General features: G+C 35.4%; 1 protein-coding gene across 1 annotated transcript in view; it reads left to right on the top strand.

The window, feature by feature from the left end:
- LOC149654159 (uncharacterized) overlaps positions 1-11,961 on the top strand; it is a 31,626-nt gene extending 19,665 nt beyond the window's left edge. Inside the window, exons 2-3 of the mRNA XM_089845180.1 lie at positions 11,015-11,155; positions 11,230-11,961. Of these exons, the coding sequence (XP_089701306.1) occupies positions 11,015-11,155; positions 11,230-11,519 (431 nt within the window). The 3' untranslated portion in view covers positions 11,520-11,961. The remainder of the gene's footprint in view (positions 1-11,014; positions 11,156-11,229) is intronic.
- The last annotated feature ends 3,742 nt before the right edge of the window (positions 11,962-15,703 follow it).

Below are 15,703 nucleotides of genomic sequence, written 5' to 3'. Positions count from 1 at the left end.
CATACCACCCAGGAGCAACGGATATCTTTTGTTAAGTCACGGTTGCTTCCCGCGACCAAGAAAGGTTGACGTCTTGGCCCGGAAACGTTTTGCTATCTTGTATACCGTGACGGGTTGTTTTCAAAAATCACTAAACTTTTAGAACTCTCTAGCTACTTTGATTTTTTCTCTCCCTGCAAAGGGAATTTCGAGGTTGAAATGAATTAAAACGTCATGAATATTGGTTGATTTTACTACGAATAATGGAACTTTCTCATTGTCTTTAGTTCAGGCGAAATATAGTGATATTTTTGCCAAGGCTTAACCTTTTCCTGGTTCTTCCCATCGTTTGATACGACATGTTGTATGATAATTTCAGGTATAGATTTAATTTTAGAAGTAGGAATGGAGAACGGTTAGTATTTACTTCAGCCCAGTATAGAGCCCCTCCTTCCAACATCTAACGAAAAGTTTAAATTAACTTATTTTCTCACTTAAATTACGTTATGAACGGCCAAAAATATGTAATTCCATTTTACCTCTGTCTTCATTCATACCCCCATCCCGTTCCGTAGAAGGGGTCTGGGACTTAGAAGTGCGCCCAGATTACTCTGTTCTCCATTCCTACTTCTAAAATTAAATCTATCCCTGATTATATCAAATCAACTAATAAAACAGTCTCCCACAAACGAAGCGCAACTTCATAATACGTGATATCAAACATCCGTAAGGTTTCTGTATCCTTCCAATTCCAGAACAAAATTAATAGGTATTTTTACGATCTAAATTTCGCCTAATTTTTTTCGATCGTGCCTGAGCTGACGAAATTTAATTTTCTAATAAAAATCCTTATGTAAGCACACCTGCAAGTAAGATGTCTTGCAAAAATATACTCTGAAGAGATCAGGTATATTTCTTAGCCTTGCTATATACGAAATTAGGTGGGTGTGTTATGGACGAACTGTATATATATCTTCAAGGTTTGAATTAAATTTTACGACTCGAAAAAAACCAAGGGAATGAAACTTTTATAGGTGTTCCACATCCTCCTGCCTTTAAGGTAGAGAACCTTGCTTTCCTTAGCAAGCCTGACGTTGCCTCGCTTTAGTCTCATGAGGATTTGCTGCAAAATTTCTCTTAGTTTTCGTTTCGCCATAGGAAGTGGATCTGCTTCCGACCCCTTAATAGTTTTTCTGTTATTTTTTTTTCTTCTTAGCCTTTTATAAAGTATAGGAGCACTAAATCTTAAACTAGGAGACGGCTAAAACTACACCATCACAGTCTTAGAAACCACCTTAAATCCACTACGACTACGTTAAGTAAGGGTACGTCCAAGAATGTAAATGACTATATTTACCGGGTTGCTAACCGGTAAGGTAAGGCTTAATTCACTTTTTAGGTCAGTTTTATCTCTCTTGGGCAAAATGAGAATGTTTTTTTTTAAGTTTTAAATTATTTGTAGGTCTGGCAGGTAATACAGGAAAAATATACATGGGTTTAACAATTTAGTACACAGTATATTTCATTGCTGTTGCTATTGATATCAAATTTCATATTTTGATTGAATAACTTTGATTTCGATTAAATACATTATTTTGGCATCCTGTTGGGTTCCTTTGTTGCTATAACAATGTAAACTGAGGTTTGAAAAATCTAATTATTTAAACAAATTTGCATTGAAGCTCAAATTCAATTACTTTTTCATGAGGTTCAAAGTTGGGTGTTTTCAAAATGGAGGTATGAGTAAACAGTTTTATCGAGGCCTACTTTTTACTATAACAAAAGAAAGAAAGGGGAAGATAAAGACAAGGTAGTATTCCCTTTAGACACAGTATATATCTGGATATGGCCGATAGATAGTTAGGTGTGACAATTCCTTGATGGATGTACAAAACTTCCGCGAAATTTTGGGCCCAAAATTGAATTTAGGCGAATCTTGGACGCGGAAAACCCTGGAGGTAATTTTTTTCTGTTCCGTGCGTGTCACAGCCCCCGATTTCTTATCCGGGACGAGCCAGTCGATGGCCCAGGGCTCTTTGGGGTCGGTGCGTAGGACCCAGATATAATAGTCAATCAGTTGACCAAGGCCAAAAAAAACATAAAAACGAAAACATTTCGACAGGATCAATTTGTTAAAACACGATTCTCAGAGCATGAGGCGTTTGCGATAAATGTTTTTCTTAACCAATAACGATTTATCACTTTGTTGTGAGGAGGTGTTCGACAATACAAAGATAAGAATATGTATCTTTGACCGAGAAAGTTGATTAAAAATGAATGGAGCATTTCCTAAACTAAGAAAATATTGCTTTGGAAAAGGAAATGAAATAGTTTTTGGATATAAAAATACCGATGCGGAATTTTTTTTATTTTTTTTTGTATTACACAATTTTATTCTGTCTTTCTTCTCAATATTTTTGTTGAACGGTAGAAAGAATGTTTGAAATAGGCCCTGAGCATTCCATGTGGCGATAATGTATATTATCATAAGTTCATAAGATATTGTCTCTGGTTACAAATTGGAGCTTGTCATGAAGTGACGTAAGTCATAGATTCTCGTAAAGCGACGCCTGATGAGACGATGTCAAAGGCTTAGTACAGACTAAATAGGAAGATGGAATTCCTCCAAAATTAACCGAGTGTAGTCGAACTACCCCGAGCTGTAAGTCTGTAGCATTACGAAATATATAAAGTGTGTTGCTTATGGAATATATCTTATAAACTTATGCCATTATGTTGTGATAAAGTAAGTAGCAAACAAGTTGAAATTCTACCAATTGCTGCCCATGCAATTCTCAGGACTATCGTATATAGATAACGTGCTTCTTGGATATCAGACCTTAAAAACTTTCATCACGTTTCATCCTTTTACAAAGTTTGCCCTATTTTATCATGTACACCACGATATAAATTTCTTTTCCCTTTAAATAATAAAGGCACGTGTTGAGTGAATTGCATTTTAGACCTATTTTTAGTCTATTTTTATAGTATTAATAAATATATAAGACGATGTATAGAAAATCCTGAAAATTATTATAGCTTACTACGCACCTTGGAATCACCTTTACAGGCGGGTTCATATTTGAAAATCGACTCTAGAAGCTTTTTCTAAAGTAATTCACTCAACACAAGCATATCATAGGCTGCATTTTTGAGTTGGATATAGTAAATAATTTAAAACACCATTCCGATATTAAATCAAATTTATAAACCCCTTTTTCACACGATGCAACTTTTCATCGTACGATGCAGAAATGCAAACTCTTTTGGTGGTGATTCTGTCCATCCTATAATCTAACTAGTTTACTAACCCTCAGTTGACTAATTTATTCGACTGAATCAGGGACAGATTAAATTTTGGAAGTAGGAATGGAGAACAGAGTAGTGTGGGCGCGTGTCATAGTCCCGTACCCCCTTTCACGGGACGGGGAAGAAGAGGCGAGTCATAGCGACAGAGGCAAAAAGGAATTACGTATTTTTCGCCGTTCCCGCCAGCAACGTCATCAAAACGTAGTTTAAGTGAGCCAATAAGATAATTTAAACTTTTCGTTACGTGTTGGAGGGAGGGTCTCTATACTGGGCTATGAGTCGGACTGAAGTAAATACAAACCGTTCTACATTCCTACTTCTAAAATTAAATCTATCCCTGACTCAATATAAGTTGTATCGTCTGAAAATATCGAATTTCATAGATTTATCTATAGAAATCTAATAACATACAACGATTTTTAATCAAGTTTTCTAGATTGGAGTCAGGGACCAAAAAAATTCTTTTTACTTTTTATATATTTTTAAAACCGGGTTCTCAGTTACGGTATAGGGCTATAGTAAAACCTGCATGCTAGAGTATTGATCCAATGAGGTAAGGATACCTTTACAGAGCTCGGCAATATAGTATAGGGTAGCACCATCGCGTCTCCACTCTCCATCTCGTAAAGCCCCAACGATGTGATAAATTCCAAGACGCTCGGGCTTTAGACACAATAAACTCTCTCTTCCCGACGTATACGTTATGGTTATAGAATCTTGGCCAAGGTACAAAGCCGTACTGATATATATATACTCCAACACCGCAATATCAACCCCGAATTGGAAGGAATTTCTACAAGACGGAAGGGGAAATTTTTCCTTCTTTGCTGTTGCGGGGAAAACTCATTAGGCTACTCGTAATTAACTCAGGTGCTTGCTTATATTTATACGAGACATTCACTAGCTGTGGTCGCGAAATAGATGTTGGGTTTTACTGTATGAGGCTGTAATTGTAATGTACCACAGCAGTTTTAGGAATTTCCTTTTTAACGCACGCGTAAATGTATCCAAATGAATAATTTGTGTTCAGCTTAATTCGAGTAATTTAAAGCTAAAGGGTTAAATCGGTTGAAAAGAAGGTAGATCTCTTCCTTAAATTTCTGTGCATCATTTTCCAAAAATTGCCGGCCGCGTTCTTTCTTGATGAACACATACAACTTAAGATAGGAATATTTTAGCTTACGAAACGAAAAGTTTTGTGCTGGGCCTTGATGAACAAGGGATTTCTGTAAAGACAATCTTCTATAAACAATAAACCATAGATTATGTGGCTTTTAAGTTGAGCAATAGTTGATATTCAAAACGACAGCTCTAACGACTTCGTAAATGGTAGTTCCACGCAAGAACAAAGCATCATTATAAACCAGAAACAACTTGTAAAACACTGAACTTAATCGCACATCAGAGACCATTTAATGATTTGTATTGTAGTCAATCCGATGTACATTTGGTCTTGAAAGACGTATATTTTAATACTCAATATTGTGATAACTTTACCAAAATTTAATGAAATAAAAAAATTTCTGATACAAAGATTTAAAGCAGCAATTGCTAATAGAGTAAGGTTCATGCAAGAACTCGGCTTTCACAATCACAATGTTGCCGGTAAAGTGTTCGAATATAAGAAAAGAAATACGATGATCTCTTTGCCAATGCAATACGCTCAACAACACAAATAGTACGTCACAAATACAACATAACATAACACTAAGCCAAGCCATGACCATCTGGAATAGGCAGCGTTGCTCCGGCTAACCTTTATTATTTTCACCCGCTTGTCCAATAGCAAATCTTTGGCAACCATCGACAAATAGGGTTTATAGTTTTGTTCTTTTACCAGCCCCTGCACCATCAACATCGAGTCAGTATGGGCCGCTATCTCGAACTTGGTTATTTTTTGCGCGCTAGGTCTTGATTGATTTTGTTACCAGCAATCGAAAGCTCGCGTACAGTTTATATACCAAAAGCCGGTGGTTTCACCATAGATGGAATTGTTGAGGGAGCGAAATTGCAAGATAATGTGAAGGAGGATCGGTAGACGGAAATGCACCTGGACACATAAGACCATTTTTTAAAAGTAATCAAATGAGGTCAGAGGTGTTGACTTTAAAGTAACTGATTCGACCTCAACCATCTCTTTTATAACAAACTACTCTGGGTGTTCAAGATTAGCCTTGACTACACGCTAAAGCCACCGACAGCAAAGCACAATTACCTTGAAAATTGAAGAAGCCTTCTTTAAGTTTGGTAATGTCTTAGTTTGATACAATACAATGGGGTACCTTAGCCTTTTCTTGATCGCTTGGGGCTATAGCCTATACTAAGAACCCCAAATAAGTCTTGAGAAAGTTTTTTTAAAAATTGATCTCAGATTTTTTCACTCCAGCTATTAACAATATCTGAAGCATCGCCACCATATTGGATAGCGTATAAAAACCCTGTGGAAAAGGATGAGTTCATGTAAACCTAATATTTAAAAGTTCTCAGTTCTTATATGGGTTCTTGGGCATACCCAACATCGATGAAGTCAATTTTTTTTACCGTCTTTAAGGAAGGAAACACAACGTTTAGGTTTTGGCGCGAGCGGTTAGGTTGGCTCCCGAGTTCAAGCCTATTCTTTTCCTTAGCCTTTAACTTCAATATATTTTATACTGAGTTGCCTATCTCAGTAAAAATACCACGAAAACAAAAACACCCATAAGCAAACTAGAAGAGTACGATGTCATGTCAACATTTAAAGCTGCGGGGTGTTTTTGTTTAAGCTTAGGATTATGGTTTGTTGAATATATGAGCCTTGTTAAATAAATAAAAATAATGATCGAAGTTTTTCTTTTAGTTATTTATTTCTTATGTGGTTAACTATTTATTTATCTATCCGGTTTTACTTAAATTAAAATAATATATATTTTTTTAAAAAATCGACCTATAATTATAAATTTCGTTTGGTATAAAATCTTTATTTTTCAGTTTTAAATAATTTCTGAAGTATTGTTTGAATCAAATTATTAAACCATAATTTCGCATGTGATTTTTCACGCTTAGCATCTTCATTATAATTAAGTTTGAAAACAAATTACGTCACTATGATAACGTAGATTAAAGTTAAGAACAAGTTTCTAAATTTTTATTGAATGCCATTGTTGAACAACATAGATATTTCCTGGATTTATATCTACTATTCTTATCTTTAAAATTCACAGAAGAAATTCGAATACAAATCTAGAACGGAGCGTATCAGTCGAGGGGAAGAAAAAAATATACAAGATTTTCTACTTCGAGGTGAAGTTTTTTTATACGGTTTTTTATTCAACTGCAGAAATCCTCTATGCTCGCTTGTGATCCTTTTACATACTCATCCTGGATGGAAGAGCACGTTGAGGATCTTCGCTCTCTCGCCTCGGAATTAAAGCCGAGGAAAAACTGCCGTTTCCATAGCGACAAGCCTTCGCGTTTTCAGTATACGAGATAAAACTGATAACAAGGCTCTATTAAAGTGACGGTGAAACTGAAAATCCTATATATTTAGTCGGAGATCAATTTAAGAAATTAAATTATGACTCTGGTGTCTATATCCCTTTAAACTCTGAAGAGGAATAAATAGAGAAACTCTGAATTAGATTTAAAGTAAAAATAACTATAATTTCGAAGACTTGAAGGCTTTATTTATTCTGGAGAATAGATGCCATAACCAAACCTTGAAGTTTCATTATAAGCCTTGGCTCAAAGCGACGGGTGGAATAGAGGTTTTCGTATTTATTTTCTATTCTTTACCTGTATAGAAAAGTTTAAAAACACTATCGGAATAAGTAAGGCCTAGGAAGTTATTCAGGTGAGAGAAGAAAAGTACGATTATCTCCTTAGGCCTTGGCAGAAGTTTCTCGCTAGAAAAACATTGTTTTTGGAGCCATGCACGTGACGTCTTGTCGTACGTTGCGCGTCTGCCTGTTGGCAATTTCAATTCGTCGTGTCTTGTTTGATACGGAAAAAAAAAGATGACATTCGCGCCTCCAGTGACGTTTCGTTCGACTTCGATGAAGGAATGCGTCTGTTGTACTTGCCAAGGATAAGACTTCTCGTTACCCTTAGCTTTCAACGCATTGCATCAAATAAGTTGAATGAAAGATGATTTGGGAACGTTGTTTCACGGGCGTCACGTCTCTGGGAAGTCCGACTTATACCGTCTCTTACGTTTATCCTTTTATCTCTCGCCCCTTTTCACGCGGAACGAATAAGACAAAAGGTTTATTTCCAGCTAGATAATAACGCAATTTGTAGATGCAGATTTTTTGTGATTGGAATTGGTCTATTTTTGAAGTATTTTTTGTTTTCTGAAAACGAAAATGGAATAAGAATGAAGAACATATACTTTTCGAATAAGAATGGTCAGTCGTAGAGTTTTTCTCTATCCACATCTTACACGGTTCACTTCCTAAGACGTAGGAACTCAAAATAAGGAATTTATTTTTATTTTTTTTGGTTTTCTTTTAAAAACGTCTAATCTATTCGCATATTCTTACAATTTCATGGTTTTTACGAGTTTTACATAAACCTTAAGGCTCTCTCATACACTTGGCAAGTTACTTTACAAAACGCCTTAGAAAAGAAGAAAAGGCTGACTTCCGAAAAGAGAGGGGGAAAACTCTTTGTAATCCTTCCTCTCTCATTGGCATCCTCGGGTGCTGGCCACGTTAAATACTCAGTCCCTTTTGTTTCATCGATTTTTGATTTAAAACTTATCTGTCCAGTATTTTATTTTTGTGTTTTTGAGAGAGAAAGAGAGGAGAGAGAGAGAGAGAGTGGGAGAAAAATCATTATCCCACTCTCTTGAAATGAATCTTGCAGCTTTTTAAGCCCCGATTAACAAATTTTATATTCAAAAGAGAAACTAATTCGTGAATCTTAGTAGTCCATTAGAAATGAAAGTTTTTGGTTTGGAAGAAATGCACTATCCTCCAAAATCAGCGTAAAGTAACGAACGTCATGGAATGATTTAATAAATATGCTCTGAAGTGTGATGAAGGAATGGTTATAGTTAGAGTAATAGTTCCCTTTCAGATGATGTAACCTTTTGACTCATTTAGATGAGTCAACTTGAGTTGAGTTAACTAGTTGGATCGTGTGAACAGAATTGAATCACCAGATTATAAATCTATCACTGACCAATTCTTGCTGACTCAACTTTTTGGACCCATCTAGTATCGTCTAAAAAGGCCTTTAATGGTCGCTTCTGAAGAAATTGACTCAATTGTTCCGTTTAATTATAGCTAGGCCTCCAAAGGTACAGGAACTAAACTTGGTTTTCTTCATCTTGTTTTTCGGATACTTTAGTGGCAGGAGATATCTTTTTCAATATTCGGTGGCGAGTCTGACCCCAGCACCGTCATCATTGGAATTTTTCACGTTGCGAATTTATTTTCCATGCTTCCAATGGTGTCACTTCGTTTTTGAGACCCTTTCTTGCCTTCAATCATTATTGCGAAGTGGGTCGGAAAAATTGAAAAACGATTTTCGTGATTAATACGTTCTTTCTCGTGGAATTATCATCAAACTCGGGACTGTGGTTATCTTCTACCAATTAACGTTAAATTGAGAGTCCATCGGTTAAAACCTAGGAAATGTTGATAAATTTAATTTAAATTGGGTAAAGCTATGACTTAATTACAAATCTCATTAAAACCCTGACTAACTGATCGTCAATGCCTAGCTCTGAATGCTTTTTCCATCCGCATCCGCGTTCATCTTGGAAAATGGTGGCCAAAAGTGTAATGTACGGAAAAATCAAAAGATTTCGGAAGTAAAATTAGACAAAATTAATCTATTGTTTTCTAGTTTTGATGGGTCTGTTAACTTATAATAATGGGAACCAAATAAGATCAGTTCCATCATAAGTGTATAAGATCAGTTCTATCATAAGTGTATAAGATCAGTTCTATCATAAGTGTATAAGATCAGTTCTATCATAAGTGTATAAGATCAGTTCTATCATAAGTGTATAAGATCAGTTCTATCATAAGTGTATAAGATCAGTTCTATCATAAGTGTATAAGATCAGTTCTATCATAAGTGTATAAGATCAGTTCTATCATAAGTGTATAAGATCAGTTCTATCATAAGTGTATAAGATCAGTTCTATCATAAGTGTATAAGATCAGTTCTATCATAAGTGTATAAGATCAGTTCTATCATAAGTGTATAAGATCAGTTCTATCATAAGTGTATAAGATCAGTTCTATCATAAGTGTATAAGATCAGTTCTGACATAAGTGTATAAGATATGTTCCATAAGTATGACCCCTACTATATTACGTAATGCTAGACACTTAATGAGAGCTAGTTCGAGAACGACAAGCGGTTTTGCAATTCATCTTCCTATTTAGTCTGTTCTAAGCCTTTGACAGGGCCAAATCAGGCGTCGCTTTACCCTGAATCTATGACCTACGTCACTTCATGACAAGCTCCAGTTTGTAACCAGTGACAAACTTATGGAACAAATCTTATAAACATATGGTTTTATATACATTATATAATTATATTATTGGAAAATAATGATGAAACTTAACAACCGCAAACACGGAAACACTAAGCCGAAGGCTAACGAGATTTATTGAGGGAGCGTTTTGAGAAGCTGTCACTTCTTGGAGTTAAGTCCCTTCTAACTAAATATGGTGCGGCTGACTAGTTTACGACGGTTTATCCTCAGTTCTACGCAACTTTGTCAGATCGATGCTTCCCCAGAAACGAACCCATGCACCACCACTAATTAATTCTCAAAAATGTTTCTGAAAGTCTTAATTTAATCGGAGCGAAAAATGAGCTTACGAAGGATATATTTTTCCGTCAAAATGTTTATATTAGAAAAGTTACAAAATTGCTTTTTCAATGCAAACGTTTTAGCTTTTAAAAATAGGCCTCGGATAGGAAGAAATATTTCTTATTGCGCAAATTTCCAGCCTCCTAGGGAGTTAATTGTCAGTCAGTCAAGTATGTCAATACTTTTACTTAAATAGGGTTCAATAACTTTGGCACCGCAAGATCACGCGACGTGCTAAGCGGCGAAACATTTTTGACTACCGTTCCGTTAGATATCAGAAGTCCATATATCGTAAAGACTACCATAAAAAATGAAGGCACCAGGAATTCCCACGGGATATTGGGATGATAAACCGTTGAGGTCATTTCTCCCGCCTCCATCGTCATTTTCCCACCGCGCGCTCTCTCTTTTTTTACGAAATTAACTGCATAGCAAAAAATAATCCATAAGACTGTCACGCGAGTATAAAACCTATTCGCGTGGAACGATTGAATTAAGCGAACTATTGGGAAGACCAGCCAACACGTACGTGTCTTCACACTTGACCACCCTTAAACTCATTGACTCGAGCTTGGCAAATATAACATGGTTAAAGAGAGGGATCTTAGGAGCAATAAGGGAATCGATCTCTAAGAAGGTACCAAACTTGGTCAGCTAGTTCTCAAATATGATATTGGAATTTTCCCTCGTCTCAGAATGAATTCGCTGTCGAGCTCTATGAATAATTTTGATCATTTAATAAAATGCAACACGTGACACTACACCCCCGTATTCAACAAAGAATGGATTAAATTCATAATTTGCGTTGATGAGTTAAAAATAGGCATACTATTTATTTATTAGTTAATATTTGGTCAGAGTACTTGTTAATCACACTTTCTTAAACTTAATTGATTCATATTTTCGCCCCCACAGTTTGCGCTACGAGGGCCGCTGATAAGATGACTTGCTATCAGTGTGACGTTGAGAGAAACGAAGATTGCAATGAAGAGTTCCTCAGACCGTGTCCTGATGATCAAGCTTATGATAGATGCATGACCAGAATTTCCAGATCAAGTAATAGAGTGTTAAATTGATTTTATTTCGTAAAATGTTTCATTAATTGCGTGTTTGTGTTAATTATTAATCAGAAAGCGAGGGTTATTCCATCTCCAAGAAGTGCGCTTTGGGTCCTTGCAACCTAAGGGACGAAGTACAATCGTCTGGTTTGGGTCTCGATGACAATTGCGACCGAAGGAAAGAAGAGTTTCTTTGCATTGGGTGTTGCAAAGGACACGGTTGCAACACTGATACCGCATCTAATTTCCAAGGATTTGGACGCTGGACCCTTCTTTTCATCGCCGCTCTAGTCCTGATTCTGACTCGATCGTTCTGCCGCTCTGGTGACGGAGGAGGACGAAGAAAGTCTTCTATGGCTTAAGTATTCCTACAAGAAATGGAAATCACAATTAAAAAAAAACCCAAAATATCATATTCAACAAAATTGGTTTAAAAACTTAACAATAAGATAGAAAACAAATGAAAATATCGTCGCTCAAGGTATGGCGCTCGCTAGAAAACGGTTTTGCAAACTGACAGTGTAGAAATCGATACCTGGTCAAAGCCTTCTTCGAACTTATACGAACCTTGGACGTCACGTTACTGTTTTCGGATCGAAGATTTTAAGAACAATTTAAACTGGTTGTGACCGGTGAAAGTGATGTTGTGAACGAACTTATCCTGTAGGAATAATTAACTTTGAACTACTTTCCATATAATATAAATAAATATCGGGATTAAACGTACGCTTATATAAATACATTTATATCGTAATATTGATTAGAAAATACGAAAATGGACGAAAAATTAAAACTCGAAAATATTGAGTTTCAAATAATAATTATAATAAGAATTTTCGTCTAAAGAAAATCCCTATCTGTTTCGAAAAGAAGTACTTGAAATTTTTCTTTGTTTTCAACTCGGCATTAGGCATGAATCAGCCAAAAGAAGGCAATACAAAATATTAACAGATGAATAATGGTAAGAAAACTTTAAAGGGGGGACGAATTCTGTATTACAATATTCACAAATCACAATCGCGATGATAAAATGACTCTTTGGAAATACAAAATTCAAAATAAATGTAATTAATAACTGTCATATATTACCTTCTTTAAATAGACATAAATTTATATTATCAACATTAATTAAACACGCCGGAAGTGCTTATTTATTGATATAATAATACTACAAGACATTCAGCGAATTTTGTAGCTGGGTCAATTAGAAAAAACTGTACAGCTAATATCTAGTGAAGTAATTTAGTACTTGACCAAAATACAATGAAATTAAAACTTAAGCAACGTGTAATCATCAACAGCATTGATACAAAGGTGGAAAAAATATTATGTAGGAAATGATGTGCTGAAGAACGTATTCCATGACCTTTAAAGGTCGACTTGACCACCTTTGTTAGTATTTTAGGGACAAGTAGTTTCTAGTTGTCAGTACTTAAGATAGAAATCCATTTGGATTTGCACTAATATCAATGTTAACTCGTTTCAAATATTATAAATATAAAACCTTGTCACTTTTAATTAGGATTGTTAATTGAATGTTCGTTTATATATTGCACTATGTTTATACCTAAACCGAGTCTTAAATGAGTATTAAATGAATAATCTTTCAATTATTTGCCAGCTTGTCAAGTTTTTGCCTACGTGGATTTAATATCGGGTAACAAGTAATGATTTGAAACTCAAAGTAATGGCGCCAAGAAACACTTCGCAACATGTGCTTTATATAATTTCAAGTTAGAACATTAGCATTTCATTTCGTCTGAGAGTGCATGGTGCTATTCTTCAATTTTTGTTTTAAAAATAATTTGAATCGTGTTCAAGAGGTAACAAAGCGCCAACTGTTTAGTTTGTACTTGAGAAGGACCTTTAATATTTAAACATTTCGTAATGTAAATCGATGTAAACTTGAACCTCCAAGGAGAGGTAAAGCCGTAGCTTCCATTGTAAAAAAATACTAATCTAGCCCACAGTCATATACGCTCACGTAATCTATGGCGTGATATACGGTCATCTGATCTATGGCGTCACAGATGTAATTGACATGTGACGTAACGACAGATGTTACATCGATCAGAAGTTTATAATTCATTCTTTGCCTTGAAGTCGTCCCTGTCACTTCGGAAAATCTCTCCTGCTCAGCTGAAGTTGGAAATTTACTTCCTAGTGCTTTAACAGTCCGTAAGGAACTGTTGATTTTCTTGTTTTAGGGGAATTGTCTCCACATTAGATTTAATTGTTCTATTTAATTATTAATCTTTTTTAAACATTCAACAATAACAAAAACTTTCTTTCAGCGTCACATAATCTAAAGTTGGGGAATTTAGGAAGAGTTATCGGCTTTCTAAAAAACAAAATAGACAACATATAACCATGGGCACCGTATCTATAAAAAGGGACATGAAAATGTCCAACTTTAACCCGCGCTAATAGAGGTATTTCTTGAATAGTATAAGATCTTTATAAATTCGAGAATAGGGAAGAATAGACGGTCCCTTTTCTAGTCCCTTAACAGATCCAGTCTTCCTGAATCCTGATCTATTCCGGAAAGGTGTCTTCTTTAATAATACGGCACCATTAAACTGGTAAATGCTTTTTGTGTATGTAAACCGCTCGGTTTTTTATGCCAATACCGGTTTAACCATTCTTATACTCACTTTTCAATCCTAATACCCAATGGCTTAACTTTCAGAACTTAATTCTAAGTAGGTCATTTGGAGTTGAATTGTAATCCTGTGGTATTTTTCAATTATTATCGAATATACCTTTTATCATCATAGTTCCCTGTTTTACAATAATAGAAGACTGTAATATTACAACTCCAGTTGTTGATCTATGCAAGCTCTGTGTCACAACTTTCAGAAAAATTCCAAGATCACCTCAACCCATCTTTATAATATTGAAAATATCCTTGTTGTCATAAGTCACGTCACGACAAAATAAGTACGACACTTAATGTGAAAACGTTCGTGGAAGCGATCCCTGGTAGCCGAAACTTTCCTATCATATCAAACCCTTTATCTTTAACGTGGGAAAATAGCAAAGGGAAATGTCATACTTGTCGTTGTTACGATACTAATGGTGGTAATTTAACAAATATTTTGACACACGTCGTCCATAAGCATAATAATAACATTCGGTAGGGTTTCGTCTCCATACCGTTCGAAAGAAAGGACCTCGAGAAAAGAAGAGCAGACAGAATGAAAGAAAATACATTTTTATATCGCGGATTTTCTTAACTTTTGGAAAGGGCAATTGGGCCGATATGGTTTCAATAGTTTCTGAATCTACCTTAAGATAGAGGATCGCGAGGAAAAGATCCATACCGTTCGAAAGAAAGGACCTCGAGAAAAGAAGAGCAGACAGAATGAAAGAAAATACATTTTTTTATCGCGTATTTTCTTAACTTTTGGAAAGGGCAATTGGGCCGATATGGTTTCAATCGCGAGGAAAAGATCAATGCCAACTAAGAGACTATTTATTTCACAGGCACATTTCCAGGCCAGGTGTTTCATGCGTCAGATTTAACCGTAAATATTAAATTTAAATAATATTAGATGAATATTCTATAAATTATAGCTACACACGTACGATGTTTAGAATTCAGGCTTTTTTCGGTGTTTTTCGAATCTGCTCAAACATGAATTTTCATGAGGGAAAATCTGATTTCTTTGAATTTATTTTCAGAATCTGGATATCGGTACAATGATGAACACACGGCTATCCATGCCAAGACTTTAGTTTCCAGCCTAAAACGTTGTTTTCCATCCAAGAACCCCAATTTCCGGAAGCGTGGGAAAACTTTGTACTTGAAGTTATTAAAGTTTATTAATAACAGAAAATTTTATCTTATTACAGGATCTGGACGAAACATTCATTCATTCATTCCAATAAATTATTGTATGATTTTAAATATTTAATAAAATCAAATGTAATATACTAATATTTTAATATATGTATTATATTTCAAAATAAATATTTGCATTAATATTCATAAGTCTGGTTGATAAAATAATTTGTATTTATAAGCTTACTAATTAATGTCAGTGGCTGTGGTTTCGAAACGGGGGTCACATACAAATACATCATATTATATGAATTAGGCTCACTATATTAGAATTATTTAAACAGATTTCTAACAGAATAGAGTAGAAATATAGTAACGCAAAACTAACATGAACTTTATTAATGAAATACAGAACTAATGGGCCCAATACGTTACAACTTACCGATTCACTGACATATATTGAAGCACGAAATATCTACTTAGTTCATAAGGTGGTCTATAGTCATTAAGCGGTAACAATAATCCACTCCGGATGGTCACGTGACCTGTGACGTCACAATTAGGTAATGGTCACGTGACCTGTGACACAATTACGTAATGGTCACGTGACCTGTGACACAGTTACGTAATGGTCACGTGACCTGTGACACAATTACGTAATGGTCACGTGACATGTGACACAACTACGTAATGGTTACGTGACCTGTGACGTCACAATTACGTAATGGTCATGTGTCATGTGACACAATTACGTAATGGTCA

This window comes from Phalangium opilio, unplaced genomic scaffold, assembly GCF_054372755.1.
Source record: "Phalangium opilio isolate 3A_F unplaced genomic scaffold, DU_Popi_V2 ptg000079l_1, whole genome shotgun sequence".
Taxonomy (NCBI): Eukaryota; Metazoa; Arthropoda; class Arachnida; order Opiliones; family Phalangiidae; genus Phalangium; species Phalangium opilio.
This window is presented reverse-complemented; position numbering and strand designations above follow the sequence as displayed.